The sequence below is a fragment of the Triturus cristatus genome, chromosome 4_1 (assembly GCF_964204655.1).
Source record: "Triturus cristatus chromosome 4_1, aTriCri1.1, whole genome shotgun sequence".
Taxonomy (NCBI): domain Eukaryota; kingdom Metazoa; phylum Chordata; class Amphibia; order Caudata; family Salamandridae; genus Triturus; species Triturus cristatus.
Genome location: NC_140585.1, coordinates 320,220,222 through 320,240,975, shown reverse-complemented (window position 1 = coordinate 320,240,975; position 20,754 = coordinate 320,220,222). Strand labels below are relative to the sequence as shown.

The window sequence follows — 20,754 nt, the reverse complement described above, 5'->3', positions numbered from 1 at the left end:
ACTTGGGAGACGTCACTGCACAGGTGAGCCACTCAGATTCGGGTCATGGCCATCAGATGCAGAATGGGCAGGAATTGCGGTTCCAGCTGGATCCAGAGCCCTTGGAGTTGGTTTCTTCTGGACAGGTCCGCTTCCAAAACGAGATTGGAGTCTTTTTCGATGGCAGCGGTCTTGCCAGGGTTTTCATCAGTCACTGGCTGCAAGACTGGTTGCAGGTTTGCAGAAGCTGGCGACAGGACTGTAGGGTCGGGCCAAGGCAGACGTTGTCTTCAGTCTTCTTTGCAGGGTTGTCTTCTTGCTCCTTAGGTCATCACAGATCTAGTTTCTAGGTCTGAGGGACTCACCTAAATAGTCTTGCAGGTGGAGCCAATGGACACCTTACCTGGGGTGACTACACCCTCTATTATTCCACCCTCCTGTGGGAGGGGGCATAGACCTATTCCTTATTGGAGGGGTCCCCCCCATCTTCAAGATGGCGGGGACTGAAAGATGTGCTTCACCTCCATTCCCCCACCTTAAGTTGGCAGAGGTGGGCACACCTTTTATTCTCCTAGTTTTCCTGCCGTTTTTCCCACCCAAAGGTGGGGTGCAAACCAGCGGCTGCCTTTTGCTAGCAGCAGAGGCTAGGGGTCACATTACATAGGCGGCAGGCCTTTAAAGCTTCTCCTTTGAGTGCTGGTCCATTCTTGGGGAGTAGGTGTGACACTTCTGCCCAGGATGTGCATTGTTTTCTGGTCCCAGAGAGCAAAGGCTCTCTACTCAAAAGTCCAGAAACATCTTTGGCCGTGGCCGTGTGCCTACAGCCAGTTAGAGACCGCACCAGTGTTGGTAGGTTTTCAGGGGGCACCTCTAAGGTGGCCTCTGGGTACATGGTACAATAAATCACACAGTGGCATTAGTGCAAATTTATTGAGAAGAGTAGTTTGGTACCAAACACTCCTGTGTTTAGTGAAGCCATCATGGAAATGTGTAACTCGAGTTGCTGAGTTTCCAGCCTATGTACTGTCTACCGGTCACTTACAATAATTAAGAAATGGACACCAATTATGTAGTGGCATATCTGCTCATGCAGTTATGCCCTCACCTGTGGTATAGTGCACCCTGCCATAGGGTTTTGACGCCTGCTAGAGGGGTGACTTACGTATACCTCCAGGCACTGCTGTCTGGCATGGCATCCAGGCAGGATGCCATGTCTACTTTGTCGTTTTTTCTCCTCACAAAGGCATGCAAGGGAAGCGGCACGGTCCCAGTGAGAAGGGTCCATGGGGACCTCTTTAAGTTCCCAGTCCCTAGGTACCAGGATACCACTTACTATGGACTTACAGGGGGTAGAAGTACAAATTGGGGATATGTTTTAAGGAAAGGAGCACTGGCATAGGGGACCTGGTTGGCCAAGGACCTTGTGCACTACAATCGAAACCACACAAAAGTGGGGGCTAACCATGCAAAAAGTGGCCCTTTCTCACATGTGGTCGGGAAACCGAAAAGTATTTGATGGTTATAATTTTGGGGAGAATCATCTGCTGCAGAAACCCTGCCGATGCTTCCAAACTTCATCATGATGATCTGAAGAAAGACACCAATAAAAGTTGTCAAACAACTCACATCTATTTTGTTTGCTGATATAGGAACTGAAAGAAGGCACAACAAGCTTGCCAAGAGGGGAAAGACCTACTAAGTATGACATTACTGTGGGTCACATAAATGTTGCCGCAAGAAGGGTAGATTGAAGTGAATAAGATTTCCTACCAGTGCAAATAGTTGATGGAGTAGCTCCAGTGGTCTTCAATGTGCCAACAAAAGGATGAGAAGCACATTCCAACATATAGCCATGGCACTTTCATACCAGAGATATCTACATTGATGTGGGCAAGAACAGACTGCTCCAGCACAGGCAGGTTATTCAGGTTCCAGCCAGAATTTGCATATTCCTGCCAAGACAAGTGAGCGAGACATAAGTCAGCAGCAATTGATACGTAAAAGATGTAGGTATAATCTTAACGGAATCTTCTGAACATGTAAGGATTATAATGTAATACTTTATATCTGAATGTATATTCATACACAGATCCACCAGTAACTGCAAACGGGCACCAAATGTGGGGCCAAATAAACTCACAAAACAGCACCACCACAAGACACAAAGAACAGGAAATGCTTCTCTTCAATTCCACCTAATCTATACAAAAAAGGAATAAATAAAAAATAAATAGTCTTACTATGTACTTACATAGTCCATCAGATAGGATAGGAAACATATAGCTCTTCCCTGCTCCTCATGTCTAAATTATCCTTATTCAACAAAGAGCCTATTATGGAAATTAAATAGAAATCGGTCTCTCACAACATCAGGCACCAGACGGAAATCTTACTTTTCTTCCAAACTCTTTCATCATACAACACCACAAAATCCTAATACCACTTCGAACACTCTCTGCTCAGTAAAATTCCTACTACTCCACCCTCAACAACAAAAAGAGAGGCAAACCTATGGAGATGTATTTTGTATGCGATGCGATTATTTAATTCCTCCATTCTTGTTTCCAGTCCAACCCACCTGGCAAGGTAACTGGAAATGTTCTTTAAATAATTGCTCCACTAACCCCATCAGTCATGATTTCATGACTATATCCCTCTCTGTTGAAAATGTATTGTTCTAAACTCTACTATTGCCTTTGCTGTAACGTTATTCAATGTTGGGGTGGAAAAGTCCTCTGCATGGTTAAAGACGGATACACCTGTCCTGAGTGCCCACCAGTACTGTTGTCTGGATCAGTAATGCTGATTTTTGTCACCGTTGAACATAAATAATGCATGTGCACCATGACACAGGCCCATCTCACGGACTGAATTCTTATTGGACCTGGAGTGGTGTCCAAAGAGCTACCCTCAGAGTGATGGAAGGCTACCACCTTCACCAAGAGTTAAGCAACACTAGCATGGTGGTGGCAGCATACTGTGTAGGCATCTGTACTAGTGAACAGGTCCTTTTTTCGGTCGAAGCCCATCAGACAGCTTCTGGTTTGCTAACAGCTGTCAGGAACCCTTCCCGGTTACGCGCTGGCTGTACCGCTAGCGCGAACCAGGAAGTAAACAGCAAAAACAAAAACTACAGCTCCCGGTATCCTCCGCGAGTCACGCCCCACGTGACCGCGAGACAACGCCGGAATTCGCGTAAAGACAGCGGCCCGGGAAGAGGGCGCTGCCGATGATTCAGGTTGTTTGCGGTTTCCAGCCGTCACCAGAGGACTGCAGGCTCAGGCGGTAAGAGTGCTGTAAGAGCACGTTCCAGGTACCGCTATTTCTTGAGGTCTTGAAACCACGAGAGGTGGGGCTCCGCTTCCTTGATCGGCGCTCCTCCTCTGTTGGAAGAGCCCAGAGCTGGGCTCGTGCAGAGGGGACATTAAGCACCCTCTACAGGGGACTTCGCTACAGGTTGTTGTGTATGGGGAAAGAGACCAGTATGCAACAGTCGATTGTTTTGATGTGACAACATTATTTATGGGCATTTTGAGGAACTTTTGAGCTACAATCCTATGTCTTGTCTATCGGCAGCAAGCAGGTAGCTTTGGCCGCGCCCGGACAGACAAGTCGTTAACAGTACCTCATTACCCGAGTCGTGGGGCAGGACGCCCGATTGGTGAACCCCTTCCCTCACACTCAGGCAGCTACATTGGCATCACGGGGGTTGTAGAGGAACCCAGCGATTAAGAGTGCATGTTCTTGAGCCACAGGGCATTGAGGAGTATCAATGTTCGGGCTACTTATTTATACCTATAAACGGAGAATGCACTGCCACCCTTCAGGATACTCAGCAAGTTGGTTGTCCTGTGTTTGTTCCTTTTCTTTCCTTATCCAGAAGAGAGAGAGCATTGGGAGAAGCCCGCAATATTCGCCTAAAGCCATACCAGCATGTTTCTGTGGTACGTGTTACATGAGTTTCTGTGAAGTGGATGATCCATTGAGGGTTTGGGGAACAGGGTATCACTAAACGGCTTTGTTCTTCTTTGTCCTCCCTAGTGCCAGGCAGATGAATACAAACGCCCTACTCTCTTCTGGTGTTCATGGTTCTGGTTATTTTCCTTTACAGGTAGGGGGAGGCACATTGTGCTAGTGTTAAAGTTACACACGCATCTGTTTTGAATCTGGGCAGGGAGGTTGTGAAACCCCTACTGATATTGTTTTTCTCCTGTGTCATTTCCAGGTCTCCCTCTCTGCTGTACCTACCCTTTCCTTCCCCCGCTTGATAACTCCAACAGTCTGTGAGTATTATCGGGAGGTGGGCCCCCATAGAGCATCGACACCACTCCGAGGATCTGGGAAGGAGGTGCCTGACAATAGCATCTTGTGGACATAAAACTAGTTACTTACCTGTACACTATGGTTCTCCAGTATTATCTTTCATAGATTCACATGCTTGTATCTTCCCCGTCGTCATGGTGGGAGACTTACAGTAACAGAATGACCATAGCAGTACTAGAAAAAACTGCATAGCAAAATCCCATAGGGAATCATTATTTGGTAACCAAACCTCATCATTATTTGGTCCAAAACTCAGCCAATCTGCTGCCAGCCCTGACATCACACTACCCAGCAGAGCCATCCTACCTCAGATTTCCAGCCCCAAGTGAGAGACAAGGATATATCTAGAGATAAAAAGGTTCTACCTGAGAAATGGGGAGGTGGGCGGGCCGCATATGAATCTATGAAAGCTAATACTGGAGAACCATAGTGTACAGGTAAGTAACTAGTTTTTTCTCCAGTATTCAATCTTTCATAGATTCACATGCTTGTATCCGGTCGGAATTGGAGAAAAGGTTCTGCTATTGAGAAGGCTTGAATTTCGCTGACCCTTCTTGTCGACGTGAGAACTAATAATAAGGCCGTTTTCCATGAAATGAACTGTAAATCCGCTTTATGTACTGGTTCAAATGGCGGTTTCATGAGCTGCGTAACAACCGTATTAAGCTGCCAAGAGACTGTTGTGCGTTGCACCGGGGGAAACATCCTGAAGAGTCCTTTGAGAAATCCTTTTATCACTCTTTGGGACCAAAGAGATGGACAGTCAGGAACTCTCATACATCTTGAGATAGCGGCCAAATGCACTTTTATAGACATATGTGAAGGTCCAGATTTAGCCAAATTTAAAAGATATGGAAGAATTTGTTCTGAGGAGGCGTGAAAAGGATGTAGATTTTTAGATGCGCACCATTGACAAAATCTCTACCATTTAGCCGAATAGGTTTTATTTGTAGAGATCGCCCGAGATCGTGACAGAATATCTCGGCATTCCTGAGAAATATTCAAAGATTGGAATTCATGTTCGTGAGGTTCAATGCTGACAAGTTCAGCGATTTCAAATTTGGATGGAGAATTTGACCGTTGTTCATAGTGATCAGATTCTGCACTAATGGAAACTGTATCCTGGGTGCCACTAATAATTTGAGAAGCTCGGAGAACCAAGCTTGTCTCGGCCATGCTGGGGCTACAAGAATCAAATTGCACGGTTCCGATTTCATCTTTCGCAACACTTTCGATATCAGAGGAAATTGAGGGAATGCATACGCGAACATCCCTGTCCAGTGCATCTGAAAAGCATTGCTCCACGAACCTTTTTGTGAAAACCTGCTTGCAAAGTGTTTGCATTTTGAGTTGTGGTGATTCGCGAACAGATCCAGCGATGGGGTGCCCCATAGATGAAATACTCTGAGAAGCTGGCTTTTGTCCAATTCCCACTCGTGAGAAACACTGGACGATCTGCTCAGAACATCTGCTCTTGTGTTGTCCACTCGTGGAACGTGCTGGACTTGAAGTGATATGTTGTGAAGCAGAAGCCACCTCCAAATTTCCTGCGCTTGTTTCGACAGGAGTTTTGATTTTGTACCCCTTTGTTTTAGAAGGTAAAACATCGATATTGTGCTGTCTGTTTTGACAAGTACTGTCGAATCGTGAATTCTGGGGAGAAACGCCTGTAATCCCAAGAATATAGCTTTTAGCTCTAGCAGGTTGATGTGAAGTTGAGCTTTGCGGTTTGACCAGTGACCCTGAATTTCAAGGTCTTGGAGATGCGCTCCCCAACCTTGTAGCGATGCATCTGTCATCATAACAACTGTGATTCTGCGGTTTGAAAAGCAGACCTTTTGTCAAATGTTCTCTGATCTTCCACCATGACAGGGCCTTTTGGATCTGAGGAGTGATAACTATCTGATCTTCGAAGGACCCTTGAGATTGAATCCATTGTTTGTCTAGGAGCTCTTGAAGAGGCCTCATGTGAAGTCTGCAATTGGGATGTAAGGGGATACAGGAAGACATCATCTCCAGCCATGATTTGTAGATTCTCACTGAAACGCACTTTTTTATTTGCATATGCGACGCCAGGCTTATGATTTTCTGAATACGTTCCTCTGAGGGATAAGCTCTTGCTTCCTTTGTGCAATGCATAGCTCCCAGAAATTGAAGGGACTGAGATGGCATGAGGTGCAACTTTTCTAGATTGATCCTTAGACCCATACGACTGAAGAGATCCATGCAACATTGCAGAAAGCGCTGGGTTTCCCTGAACGAAGTACCCTTTATGAGCCAATCGTCTAGATAAGGGAAAATTTGGTGACCTTGAAGTCTTAGGTGTGCCACCACTGGCGCCATACATTTCGTAAAGACCCTTGGCACCGACTTCAGGCCGAAAGGCAATACTTTGAACTGGTAATGGCGCCCCGCCACCATGAAACGAAGACATTTCTGTGATTTATATGAATCGGGATGTGAAAATAAGTATCTAAAAGGTCCAGGGATGCCAAATAATCTCCCTCAGAGAAGTAGGAGTATTTCCTGCAGGGATAACATTCGAAAAGATTTCTTTTTGATGAATTTGTTCAAATCTCTTAGGTCCATTACCTGCCTCCATTTCGATGTGTCTTTTTTCTTTATTAAAACGAAATGCGAATAAAAGCCTTTCCCTCGTTGAAGACGCGGAACCTCTTCTATTGCTTCTTTTTGTAAAAGGGATAAAATCTCCGCCTTGAGGGCTGATAGGTGTTCTTGCTTCCTGTGTATAGGAGGGTGATTTGGAGGCTTCTGTATGAATTCTGTCTGTTGTTATCAACAGCCAAGCCTGATAAAAGAAAGAGGTAATGATCCTTGACGCCTGAACATGTGGCAGGCGCTTTGACAGAGTTACTGTCGTCAATTAGATTGTTGCGATTTACCTCTCACAGAAGACTTCCCTCTGGACTGCTGCTGATATGTGTTTGAGTATCGAAATTGTTGGTTATTTGAAAATTGGCGATACCCCTGCTGACTGTATGGCTGGTATCTGTTGGATTGGAATATAGATCTTTGATTATATTGTCCTCTAGTTCCTCTCTTCCGAAAGGACTGCAACCTGCCCTGCTGAAGAGACACCAATGCTCGCGCAGTGTGTGTCAGCTCTGGTACTTTGGAGGGCATCATCTATATGTTTTCCAAAGAGATTCTCTCCGTCAAACGGCATGTCCACTATTTTTGCTTGGACTTCCGGTCTAAAAGAAGTGGCTTTAAGCCATCCTTGCCTTCGGAGGGCAACTGCACCCGCCATTTGCCTGAATGCTACAGAAGACAAATCCATCGCAATGTCTATGGATTCAGAAGCCGCCCTAGCCCCATCTTGTAAAATGATGGCCGCTTCTTCCTTCTTATCCTCTGGTAGATGGGCAAACAAAGGTGCTATATCTGACCACATCTGCCTATTATATCTACTAATAAAAGCTAAATCATTTGCAGCTTTAATGGAGGATGCTGCCATCACAGCAAAACTCTTCCCCGCTCCATCCATTCGCCTTCCTTCCTTATCCGGAGGAGCTGCAGAAGTGGAAACTGGGTTTTTGGAGTGTCTTTGAGCGGCTTGCATCACTACAGACTCCGGCCGCGGATGTCCAATTAAACAAGCAGGAGAAGATTCTGGGCCTCGATATTTTTTCTCTATTCTGGGTACCGAGGCGGCAACCGAAGCTGGATTCTTCATTATTTTTAATCCCTCGTCCCAAATGTGATCAATAATTGGAATCGATCTAATGGATTTCCGTGATTCCGATTTAAAATCATAGAGAGAACACTCAGCTTCTTGTACCGGAAGTGGAAGTTCAAATCTTCTCGATGCTTTTTCCATAATGTCATGGAAACCTCCAATATCTTGTGGCGGAGAGTTTGCCGATGATGGTGATGGAGACGGCGTAGTAGGTAGAATGTACTGATCCCATTCTATCCCAACCGGATTGTCCTGAAGAAGTTCCCCTTCTTCTGGTTGATCTGCATCACTCTCCTCTAAATCATCCCTAATTGTAAAAATAGGAGGAGATTGAATCTTTTGAGTTGAAAAATTGGGAGGAGGTTGAGGTGGTTGAATTTGAGTAGGAGCAGATGTAGTTTTCGAGGTTTGGGTGTTAGCCTCAGGAAAACGTTGATAATAGTCGTTGCTCATGAGACGCAAGTCAGACACCAGAGAAATTGGCATGGAGATAGTTTCTTCTCTTACATCAGCTTGTGCTTCTTCCTCATCCTCATATCTGAAGATTTCTTCATTGTCGACGACCCCCTCGATGGTGGAATAGACTTTAATGATATTGTTGTCTTTGCTTTGGGCGATTTAAAAGATGTCGTCGACGGAGTTCTCGTCGACGAGGAAATACAAATTATCGTCGACAAGGTGGTCGTCGACGAAGTCATCGTCGACGGAGTAGTCGTCGAGGCCACTGGCGATGGAGTCGTCGACGAGGTCGTAACCGGCCTCCCCGTCGACGGGGTCGTCGATGAGCCTTTCTTCGACGACGATGCCTTAGTCGTCGATGCAGCTATCGTCGTCGAGATGGTAGTCGTGTCGACGGAGCTCTCGACGTTTTCAGTGAAATCAGTGCCGGTGACGCCCCAGTCTTCGTCGATAGAGCTGAAGATACCTCTCTAGACTGAGGATTTTTTTTTAGAGGAGTATGAGGAAGAGAAGACGAAGAAGCCTCTTTGTCTTTGGTTTTGTGCTTTTTAAGCTCTACTTTCTCCACAGAAGATTTCCTCTTTTTAGATGACTGAGAATTAATTTCCTCTTCAGAGTCAGAATCTGAAGTGACCTTTTTTTGAAGCCACAACAGTAAACGTTCCTCCCTGTCTCGCAGAGTTTTTGCAGAAAAGGTTCTGCAATGCTTGCAGTCCCTAGGCACATGTTTAGGATGAAGACAGTACAAGCAGTCCTTGTAGGGGTCTTCAGAATACAGTCGAGGTTTCCCACAGGATCTGCAGGGCCTGAAGAGCCTCTTTTTAGAGCTTTCAGCCATAGTAAGTAAAATATGAAACACAGTACCTCAAATCCAGAAGAAAGAACTTTCAGTTGAAAAAGGTCAAAAGTTCACTCAGGAACAAGACTGAGCAAGGCTCAGGGAGACTCCTTCTCACACGAAGGCGGTTGGAAATCTGAGGTAGGATGGCTCTGCTTGGGGAGTGTAATGTCAGGGCTGGCAGCTGATTGGCTTAGTTTTGGACCAAATAATGATGAGGTTTGGTTACCAAATAATATGATGATTCCCTATGGGATTTTGCTATGCAGTTTTTTCTAGTACTGCTATGGTCATTCTGTTACCGTGAGACTCCCACTATGACGACGGGGAAGATAAAAGCATGTAAATCTATGAAAGATTCAATACTGAAGAATCTGAAAGCTTCCCAGGGAATGCATTCCGTCCGTAGCTGACCATTGGCTTTATGGTTTGCCACTCACATTTTCTGGCTTTTAGTTTGCTGGCTTTATTTGCATTTGGCTGTCCAGCTTGAGAATGTCCCTCTTGTTGCCCAAATCTTCTTTACTGTAATCTTGTCACATTTGCTGTGCACAACAAAGGTTGGACACTGTTCCAAGGATAGGGTCCAGAGGTTGACCCATATGACTTGTAAAAAAGACAAAAAGAAAAGAGGGGGAGTCCTGGGTTAGGCAGACCCACCACAAGGGGGAAAGCACATATGTTGCCCTCACACACCCCGAAGGGTGTCATGCTTCATCATGATCGTCATACATCTGATGAAGCATGACACCCTTCGGGGTGTGTGAGGGCAACAAGAGGCAACATATGTGCTTTCCCCCTTGTGGTGGGTCTGCCTAACCCAGGACTCCCCCTCTTTTCTTTTTGTCTTTTTTACAAGACATATGGGTCAACCTCTGGACCCTATCCTTGGAACAGTGTCCAACCTTTGTTGTGGTAATATAACCTTTGGGAGCATGGACACTGGACCATTAACCGGCTCCTTGGTCCCCCCCCCCCTCTTTTTGATGGAACATTTGCTGTGCATTCAAAGACAGAGGTCTTCAAAGTGAGAGAATTTATGTGACAATCCTGCTGAGTACGTATGTGAGAAGACTGGGTGTAGGATGTTTTTTAGCACACAAAAAATGAACTGTGCTTATGATACAGAATATATCAGAATTAGTACAAATTAATAACAGTTGTTTTGTAATTCTGAACTGTGGTGAAAACACATTTAATATGATCAAAACCCATCAATACATAAGGTGATGACATTTTCACACATTATCATTTGTGCACAGTAAAACCGTATTTAGGTGCAAATGTAATGGTAATTTCGATTGAAAATGTGTTGTCTGAAATGGCAGTGCACTACCACACCATACATTCTCCACACTACGTCACTTCCACTCTATGCCAAGCCACTCCATTCCATTCTACGCCGCTCCACTATATTGTACAATATGCTACTCCACTCTAAGACACTCAACTCAGCTCCATGCCACTCCAATCTACGCCACTTACTCCATGACACAAGACGCCACTCCACTCCATGCTCCTCCCCTTCACACCCTGCTCCACTCAAATCTCCCCCACACCACTCCAATCTTCCCCACTCTAAACAAATCTATCCCACTCTAATCTACCTTGCCCTTATCTTCCCCAAACCACTCTATCCAAGTCCACTCCAATCTACCCCACTCCACATCAATCTACTCCACTTCACGCCAATCTACCCAACTCCAATTTACCCCACTTCTATCCAACCTACCCCAATCCACTGCACTACACTCCACTCTTCCCCAATGTAACCCACTTCACTCCAATCCAATCTACCCCAATATATCCAACTCCGATTTACCCCACTCCAAACTAGTCCACTCCCCTTCACTCTACCCTACTCCACCCCAATTCAATATACTTCCTTTCCAATATAAAAAAGCACAAAGCAACACACCTAAAACCCCCTTACATGCATCCACCCATCGACAGTGGAACAAACTGAATTTGGAACACTTAGAAACACAACCAACACACCAACCAACACGCAGTACAGATCTAGACACAATAAATTCAGTTAAAAAACTGAGTGGCTACAAGAAGCTTCCAATATCCTAATAATAATAAGAACACAACAGAACAATAAAACATACAACTTGGAGAAATTTACAGCAAATTAGGAACATACCTTGCTCAAACCAAACACCATTCAAGACAAACTTCACCTACAGAAACTGAACAGATTATACAAGTCAACAATCAAAAAAGCTAAGAACAAATACTATTCAGACAGAATTCAAAATGCTAAATGTGCAAATAAGGAATTCTATAAAATTCTTACCGAATTCCGTAAACCAAATTGCCTGGAAGGAGCGCCTGGGAGCTTGCGACTGCAAGGCTCCCATAGATTTTGCCGTGTCTGAGTCCTTTTTCATTTTTTCGAGGGCTACGTCGACATTAGGGCCAAACAGGTGTTTCTCATCAAAGGGGTGGTTCAGGATGGAACTCGGAACCTCAGGTTTGAACCCTGAAATGCGTAGCCAGGCATGCCTACGCAGAAGGATGCTGGTATTTATTGCCCTGGAGGCGGTGTCAGCTGCATCAAGGGCACAACGGATGGAGGTATTAGTGACTGTTTTACCCTCCTGAATTAGTTCGTTGGTCCTATTTTTGTATTTGTCAGGGAGATGTTGCATTATGGACTACAGCTCGTCATAATGTGCCCTGTCACATCTGGCTAGGAGCGCTTGGGTGTGAGCAATGCGCCATATGCTGGCCGCCTGGGATGCCGTCCGCTTGCCAGAGGCGTCGAGGAGTTTAGACTCATCAGGCGGTGGAGCCTCACCTGATGCCTGGGAGTTGGCACGTTTCCTCGCATTGGAGACTACCAGGGAGTCTAGTGGTGTGGGGCCTCTAATGTAGGTTGGATCTGTTGGGGCGGCCTTATATTTCTTTTCAATGCGAGGGTTGATGACCCTGGCCCTAACCGGGTATTCAAAGACTTCTGGTGCGCGCTTAATAACCCCCTAAAGCATGGGTAGAATGGAGGTCGACCTCTGTGCAGTGTCAAATGTGTCTAAGAGGAAATCCTCCTCCACGGGGTCTGTGTGGAGATCAACCCCATGGTAGTGGGCAGCCCTATGGAGTAGCTGGTTAAAGCCCATTGTGTCCTCTGGGGGGGGGTCTGGAAGGGTAAAGATCGTCCTGTGGGACGTTAGGGACATCTGGGATGTTGTAGTCGTCCCATGGGTCTGGGGAGCCCGTAGGAGTAGGGTCCCCTGTTGGTTGGTCGTCCGCGCCGTCCCCTGTGACGTAGCAAATGTCATCATCATCCTCATCTGGAGATGGTGTGGGAGAATGATGGGGTGGGGGATGCGGAGGAGAAGGTGAAGGAATCCTCAAAGGGGAGGTGGCAAAGTCTCTCCTTTTTGGTGGTGGAGCTGGTGCAGGCTTGTCCAGTGGTCTTTTTTCTGGTGCTAAGCGTCAAATGCCCAGTCTTTGGATCCTATACGAGGGTTTTTTGGTAAGGATCGGGTCGAAACAGTTCATCTGTAGGGGGCAGATCCATTGGTGCCGATGGTGTCGGAGCCGTGGGTTTTTTAGGCGTCGACTCGGCACTGGTTCTTTGTTTGGAATCGTGGGATTTAGAAATGTCTTTTAGCTTCCTCGGTTCGCGGTGGGTTTCGGCTTCGAGGTTTGGGAGTCGAGGCTCTTTGATCTCTTGCTCGGCTCCGAGGATATTATCGGTGCCAAGGAGCCGGTGCTAGTCTTCGGCGCTGAGTGCTTCAGTGTCAAGCTCGGCGCGGACGAGGAAAGGGCCGTTTTCTTTTTCGGTGCCAGTGTCGATGAGAGTTGTTCGGCACCGAGGGTAGGCTGGCTCGAGCCCGAGCCACCTGAAGACTTGGTGGGCTTCTTAACCGGGCCCGGAAGTGAGGTATGGGAAGCAGTCTCTCGGTGCATACCTAGGCGCGAAGGCATGACCGAAGCCTTTTTCAATGGCGCGGAGGGGGGTTTGGGGTCGGGGTCGACGTCTGTACTCACGCCCCTCTGTGCCGGAGTGATGTCCTCGACGTAGGAGCCGCCCGCTTCAGAGGCACTGACGAGGCCTTCTTCGGTGTGCTGTTGTTCCGGAACATCGACGCCTTCTTCGAAGATGTCGTCGGGGATCGAAGTCGACGAGTGAGCCATTGTTCTCCTTGCTAGTCGGTCCCGGATCGTCTTCTTCGATCGGAAGGAGGCGCAAGCTGGACAGTCCCTTGCCTCATGTTCTGGAGAGAGGCAGAGGTTGCACACCTAATGTAGATCGGTGTGGGGAAACTTCGACCCACATCGAAGACAATTTTTAAATGGCGTCCTTTCCATCAGCCAGGACAGGAGCCCAGGTAGGCCCGAAGGCCTTCGTCGACGACCGAAATCGAAGACTTCGATTGTTGAGTCGCGTCGAGTGTGGAGAATGCGATCGAGACAATACTGTCGAAGGGGGAAGGATTGCGCGCCGAACAGGAAAACTGGAACGGTTCCGAACTGGAGCGCGAAGAACACATCCGAGCCCGATGGCGGAAACAAACAATCTGAGGATGGAGCCGAAGCCCATGCACAGTATGATCCAAAGGAGGAGTCACATACCTCGTGCCTTCCAAAGACTTACAAGAGAAAAACAACTGCAAACATCCGGGCCCAACACCAGATGGCGATCTATGCACAGTGTGTAATCTGCAGCTCATATGCGTCGAACACTGCATATACCTATGTATATAAGCATTTATTTGTACTATAGATGTGCACCTACCTATGTGTATTGCTTTGTATACACATGCATAATTATGTTTAGACATATATAGATATTTGTTAGTTCAAATGTACACATTACTTATGGTTATATTATTCTATGTCTAGCATGTATATAGGTGACTGCATCTTTTATCATAGCTATCTACAATTGCTTCACTATCAAATTACAAAAAAAGAATATATATATATATATATATATAAAACAAATAAATGAACTTAAAGTACAGCACACTTGAAAGTCTGAGTTTATTAAATACAACTTGAATCTACATATATTACCATCCTTATACATATATACCTTCCATGTACTTGTGTATCTTTACATTTATTACTTTACTTCTAATTCAGCATCTCCAATGTACTTCATTATAACTCACCCTATACCTCTCTCATTATACCATTCATGACGGACATTTTTGGAAACGAAAAGTTTCTTACCTGTCGGTGTAGTTTTGCAGCTTGAAGATCTTTCTGGATTCACTATGCTGTGCATTATTCCGCGATCTTGTGGTTGGGTCCGGATTCGTAGTCTTTTCTTTGTTTTTTGTTTTTTTTTTTGTAGCCCAGGTGGGCGTCGACGTCCACCATTTGGTGCACCTCCCGTGACGTCGTCGTGCTTCCTGCGGAAGTCCCACCTTTGGGGCGCCATCTTCGGGTTCTTTTTTCCCTTTTTTTTTTTTTAACCCTAGGCGATTGATTAATCCTTTTGTCCATATTTCTGTACGTTTCCACTTCTTTGATCCTATCCATTTCACCCCCTCTTCCTCCAGCCTCATCTTCCTGGCGGAGGTGGGTGGGTTCGCTAGTGAATCCAGAAAGATCTTCAAGCTGCAAAACTACACCGACAGGTAAGAAACTTTTCGTTTTGCAGCGTGAATCTTTCTGGATTCACTATGCTGTGCATAGACTTTGTAGCGGTTTTCCTATTTTTGTGGTGGCTGGGTGGAAGATGATCGCTGGTCGTTGAAAATGTGTTGTAGCACCTTCTGTCCGACCTGTGCTTCCTTATTCATTTGAATGTCCACGCAGTAGTGCTTTGTGAACGTGTGCACAGATGCCCAAGTTGCTGCGAGACAAATGTCTTGGATGGGCGTGTTTGCCAGGAAGGCAACTGTGGCCCCCTTCTTCCTTGTGGAGTGAGCTTGGGGCCCCTCCGTTAGCTCCTGTCCAGCCTGTTTGTGACAGAATTGAATAGTGAGGGCAATCCACCTAGCGATGGTGCCCTTGGTCACTGGTCTACCCATGAAGCTAGTAGCAAAGGACACAAACAGCTGCTTCGACTTCCTGAGTTCCTTGGTTCTTTCAATGTAGTGCATCACCGCTCTTCTGGCATCGAGGGTGTGCAGGGCCTTTTCTGCGTTTGTAGTCGGGTTTTGGAAGAAACTCGGTATCTGGATACTCTGATTCATGTGGAACGCCGACACTACCTTGGGCATGAAGTGTGGGTCCGTCCTCAGGACTACCCTGTCTTTGTGAATTTGAATGTAGGGCTCCTGTAGCGTTAGTGCTTGAAGCTCGCTCACCCTGCGTAGTGAGGTTATGGCCACTAGAAAGGCAGTTTTCATCGTCAACATTTGTAGAGTGGCCTTGTGAATGGGTTCAAACGGCGCCTTCATGAGCTCCGTCAGAACCACGTTTAAATTCCATGCCGGCGGCGGCAACCTTTTCGGGGGTGCCATTCTTTTGGCTCCCTCCATGAATCTCTTCACCACCTGCGAGGTGAAGAAACTTCCACCCTTCTCACCTCTGGTGTAGGCAACGATCGCTGCTAGGTGTACCCTTAGGGAGCTCGAGCAGAGGTTACTCTTTAGAAGGTGTGTGAGGTACCTCAGCACAGTTGAGTCTCTTGTCATTCTGTTTTGCAGGCCCTTTTTCCTGCACCACACCGTGAATCTCTTCCACTTTGCGCTGTAGCACTTTCTTGTAGTAGGTTTCCTTGCCTCCCGTAGCACTCGCATAGTGCTCTGAGGTAACCTTAGGTGTGCGAACTCTAGGTCTTCAGGAGCCATGCTGCTAGGTTGAGTGTCTCTGGCTCTGGGTGCAGGACCTCCCCGTTTTGCATTGAGAGCAGGTCTTTTCTCCTCTCGAACCTGTACGGATTGCCTTGCGCCATTTCTTGAATCTGTGAGAACCATGTCTGCCTCGCCCACTGTGGAGCCACCAGGATCAGAGTCATGTTGCTGGTTCTGCACTTGTCGAGCACTCTGTGCAACAGGGGTATCGGTGGAAAGGCGTAGGCAAATGTCCTCCACCAGCTTATCCATAGGGCATTTCCCTTGGATTGCTGATCTGGTTGCCTGGACGCGAAGCTTTGGCATTTTGCATTGTGGCGTGTTGCAAATAGGTCTATTGTGGGAGTCCCCCATCTCTGGAAGATTTTCTCCGTTTCCTGGCCATTGAGCTCCCACTCGTGCGATGCTGAGGTCTATCTGCTCAGCCAGTCTGCCTCCACATTGTCCTTCCCTGGTAGGTGAATTGCCAGTAGATCTATCTTGAGAGGTATGGCCCCTCTCCAAATCTCCTGAGCTAGGGATGAGAGGGGAAACGACTGTGTCCCCCCTTGTTTGTTGATGTAGAACATCGCCGTGGTGTTGTCTGTCTGTACCAACACCCTCTGGCCGAACAGGTGTCTCTGGAATGCCTTCAGGGCTAACAGTATCGTTTTCAACTCGAGGTAGTTGATGTGGCGGACCGCGTCTGCTGGAGCCCATAGACCCCTCACTCTGAGGTTGTCCATGTGCGCTCCCCATCCCTTCTGCGATGCGTCCGTGGTAATGGTCATTGTTGGGCTTGGTGGTGTCAGGCTTCTCCCCGTTGTTATGTTGTCTCTGTTCCACCAAGTTATCTCCTCCTGCACTGCGTGCGTAACAACCACTAGATCCTCCCAACTCCCGTTTGCTTGTGACCATTGCTGTTGCAGCCATTCCTGGAATGGTCTCATGTGCAGGCGTACATTCGGCACCAGCTGGATACAGGACGCCATCATCCCCATCATCTTGCTCACCGCCCTCACTGTCAGAGCTCGCCCCTTCTGGTAGAGCTGCGTCTCCTTCAGTAGAGCATCTGTCCTCCTGTCGCTGGGCACTACTGTACTGTTGAGGGAGTTGATCTTTGCCCCCAGGAAAATCTTTACCTGTTCCGGTTCCAGCGATGATTTTCCCCAGTGGATGGAAAATCCCAGATTTGTGAGGGTGTCTGTTACGCGTTTTGCGTGCCTCTCGCACTTCTCGCGTGAGTTTGCCTTGACCAGCCAGTCGTCCAAGTAGGGGTATACGTGTATTCCCTGCTTTCGTAGGTGTGCCGCTACCGCCGACAGGCATTTTGTAAAGACCCTTGGCGCTGATTTTAATCCGAAGGCCAGGGTTGTGAACTGGTAGTGTTCCTGTTCGATGTTGAATCTTAGAAGGCCCTTGTGCCTTCTGTTTATTGGGATGTGAAGGTAGGCATCCTTGAGGTCCACGGTGACCATGAAGTCCCCTTCTCTTATCTGTGGCAGTACCTCCTGCAGTGAAGTCATTTTGAACCTTTGCGTTCTGATGAACTTGTTTATGTAACGGAGGTCCAGTATGGGTCTGAGGTCTCCGTCTACCTTCGGAACCACGAAGTAGTTTGAGTAGACCCCTTTGTTGCGTTCCCTGAACGGCACTGTCTCTATGGCTCCCTTTTGTAGGAGTTTCCGTGTTTCTTCTCTGAGTATTGCCAGTTCTTGGGCCGATCTCTGTCTTCCCTTCGGCTTCCTGTTTGGAGGTCTTTTCTCCAAGTCTACGCAGTATCCGTACTGCACGATGTTCCGTATCCACTTGTCTGTGGTTATACGCCGCCACTCCTGAAGGTAGAACCTCAGCCTTCCGCCTACTGGTGACGTATGCTCGTAGGCTCTTGAATCTTCTCTTCCCCCTGATGACACTTTTTTGCGCCTCACCCTTGGGGACCTTACGAGGGTAGGCGTCTTCTTGCGTGCTGAGTCACTTCGAGGAGGGCTGATCGCCCCCTCTCCTCCTTTGGCCACGTCCGTTCCCTCTCCCGCGAAAGGACTGGCCCCGAGGTTGATATTGCCAGCTTTGCTTCTGCTGACTTTGTCCGTGACCTTCGCCCTGCTGACTTTGTTGGAACGCCTGGTGCGACGTCCCCTGTTGGCTTCCACCCCTACCGTAGGGTCTCCTCAAGGGATTTCCTCGTCTCATTCCCCTCAGCTGTAGGGCCCCCATGGACCTCGCTGTCTCGTTTTCCTTCTTGAGCTGGGTGAGCTTTTCGTCCACCGTTGCTCCGAACAGTGTCTCTCCGTTGAAGGGGGTGCCAAGGATGTTGTTCTGCACTTCCGGTTTGAATCCCGAGATTCTTAGCCATGCATGCCTCCTCTCTGTGACCCCTATGGCCATGAGTCTTGCTGAAGTCTCTGCCCCATCCAACGCCGTCTTTATACAGGAGTTGGCGATGTTCTTGCCTTCATCCACCAGGTGAGAGGCTCTCTGGCGGTATTCTTCGGGGAGGTGCTTTACTAGCTCCCCCATCTCATCCCAGTGTTGGTATTGGTGTCTATTGAGGAGTGCATTCGAATTCGCCATGCGCCAGTGCATTGCGGCGTTCCTCTCGACCTTTCTGCCTGTGAGGTCGATCCTCCTGCTCTCTTTATCCGGAGGTGGGCCCGAAGTTGCTGGAACGTTGGCCCTTCTCCTGGCCGTGGAGGCTATGATGGAGTCTGCGGTGACGCTACCCTTGATGTAAGGTGGGTCCAGGGAGGAGTGCTTATATTTCTTCTCTGTCCTGGGCGTGATCGACCGGCAGGTGGCAGGCTCCTTGAAGGCTTCTCTCCCCTGGTTCATCACGCTTTGTAGCATGGGGAGGAACTGACTCCTAGTCTGGATGGGGAGCAGTGTTTCGACGAGAAAATCGGCTTTCGGCCTCTCCTCGTCGAGTTTGACGCCGAAGGCCATTGCTGCGCTCTTCACCACCATATTGTACACCCCGATGTCGTCGGGTGGCGAAGGCCTCGAGGGGTACGTGTCCACGGCCTCCTCCGGGTTTTCGGTGTCGAGATCGTGCCACTCGACGTCGTTGCTGGCAGATGCCGCCGATTCGTAGAACGACTGTTGGTCTTCTTCCTCGGCTTCTTCCTCATAATAGGGCTCCTCTTCTTCCTCGAGATCCCTTGTCAGCCCTTCGGCGTCGAACTCGTCTTCGACCTCGACGACGTCCGCCGATGAAACCGTTGGAATCTTGAATTCCTTCATCCTGGCGTCGAACTCCTTCTTCCTTTGAAGGATGTTCTCCATCCTTCAAAGGAAGGATGGAGAGCCGCCTCTTCTTTTTCTCCATTTCGGAGATGCTTTCAGCGTCGACCGCGGGTCTTTTCGATGAAACTTGCGTCGACGTCGAACGTTCTTTCTGCGTCGATCGGCCAGTTTCATGGGATGATTTCGACGACCCTTGCCTTTCGGCGTCTTTCTGCACCAGGGAGTCCTTTTGTAAGGATCCGCTGGGCCTTTTGTCCGAAGTTCCCCCTTTGGACGTCGAAGTTTTCGGCGCCGGGGCTCCCTTCGTGGACCTTGACTCAGTTTTTCTCGAGTCACCCTCGTGTTTTCGAGGTGTTTTTTGATTTGCGCTCGACGATTCTCTTACCTCGTCTTCTTTTTTCTTGTCGGTCTCTACGACCGTGAAGTTTTCGGCTGTCTCGGCGACGTTGTCCTCGTCGTCCGTGTCGAGGCCCAGCTCGTAGAGTGTCGGGGGTTTCCCTTTGCCATCCATGTTGGCGTTGGCTCTTCTCTGCCTCTCTCTCACCCTGAGTGTCTTCGGCGCGAAGGCTGAGCAGGCGTTGCAGTCGATACTCTGGTGATCCACCGGTAGGCAGAGGTTGCAGACCGGATGCTGGTCTTTCTGCGCGAACTTGTGGTGGCAGTTTGGGCAGAACTTGAATGGCGTCTTGTCCATTTCGCTCAGGGTCTCTGAGCGTGCATTCTCCAAGGCTGTCGAAGAAAAAAGGTTCGCTGGTCCTCTTTCTTCGCGCTCCTGATGAAATCTGTTCTATTCCTGATGTCTTCTCTTGATTCTATCGATGAAACTCGCTTTTCTTCCTTCTTCCTCCGAGTGAATTTCTGGAGCTTCCCGATGACGATCCAGACCCAACGGCGGAAAAAAGAATCTGAAGATGGCGCCCCAAAGGTGGGACTTCCGCAGGAAGCACGACGACGTCACGGGAGGTGCACCAAATGGTGGACGTCGACGCCCACCTGGGCTACAAAAAAACAAAAAAAAACAAAGAAAAGACTACGAATCCGGACCCAACCACAAGATCGCGGAATAATGCACAGCATAGTGAATCCAGAAAGATTCACGCTGCAAAACTAGCAGTTTAGTTTATCTCGCACTGTATTTCTGAATGAGGTGCGGCATCCGCCTGCCTGTTTACAGAACATGCAGAGCAACGTTAGGAACCAGAGAGTGGTTGTGACTACAGCGGCCAATAGTGGTTTTGTCTATTCCGTTGCTTGTCTGGGCTGAGACATGTAACCAGCGCTCGCATGCCTCGCTACAGTGTATGAAGAGCTGCCTTTGGCTAACACTGTAATATTCAGGGCCCAGTGATGTTGATCTTAGGTGAATTGGCCAAGGGGAATGCTTTGGAGCAGTGAGTACAGCACAGCCATGGTATGCCCATGAGGCACTGTTTCTCCGGTTGTGCATTTCTTTATAAATGCGAAATGAT

The 20,754-nt window shown here is 48.0% G+C and overlaps 1 protein-coding gene across 7 annotated transcripts in view; it reads right to left on the bottom strand.

Moving 5' to 3' along the window:
• Window positions 1-20,754, bottom strand: part of KDM5A (lysine demethylase 5A) — a 1,031,636-nt gene that overhangs the window by 789,794 nt on the left and 221,088 nt on the right. For all 7 annotated transcript variants that reach the window (XR_014981238.1, XR_014981239.1, XM_085652274.1 and 4 more), the window contains one exon: window positions 1,750-1,931. Coding sequence is in view for 5 of the 7 variants with exons in the window: in XM_085652274.1 (XP_085508400.1) it covers window positions 1,750-1,931 (182 nt within the window). In the remaining 2 variants the exon portion in view is untranslated. The remainder of the gene's footprint in view (window positions 1-1,749; window positions 1,932-20,754) is intronic.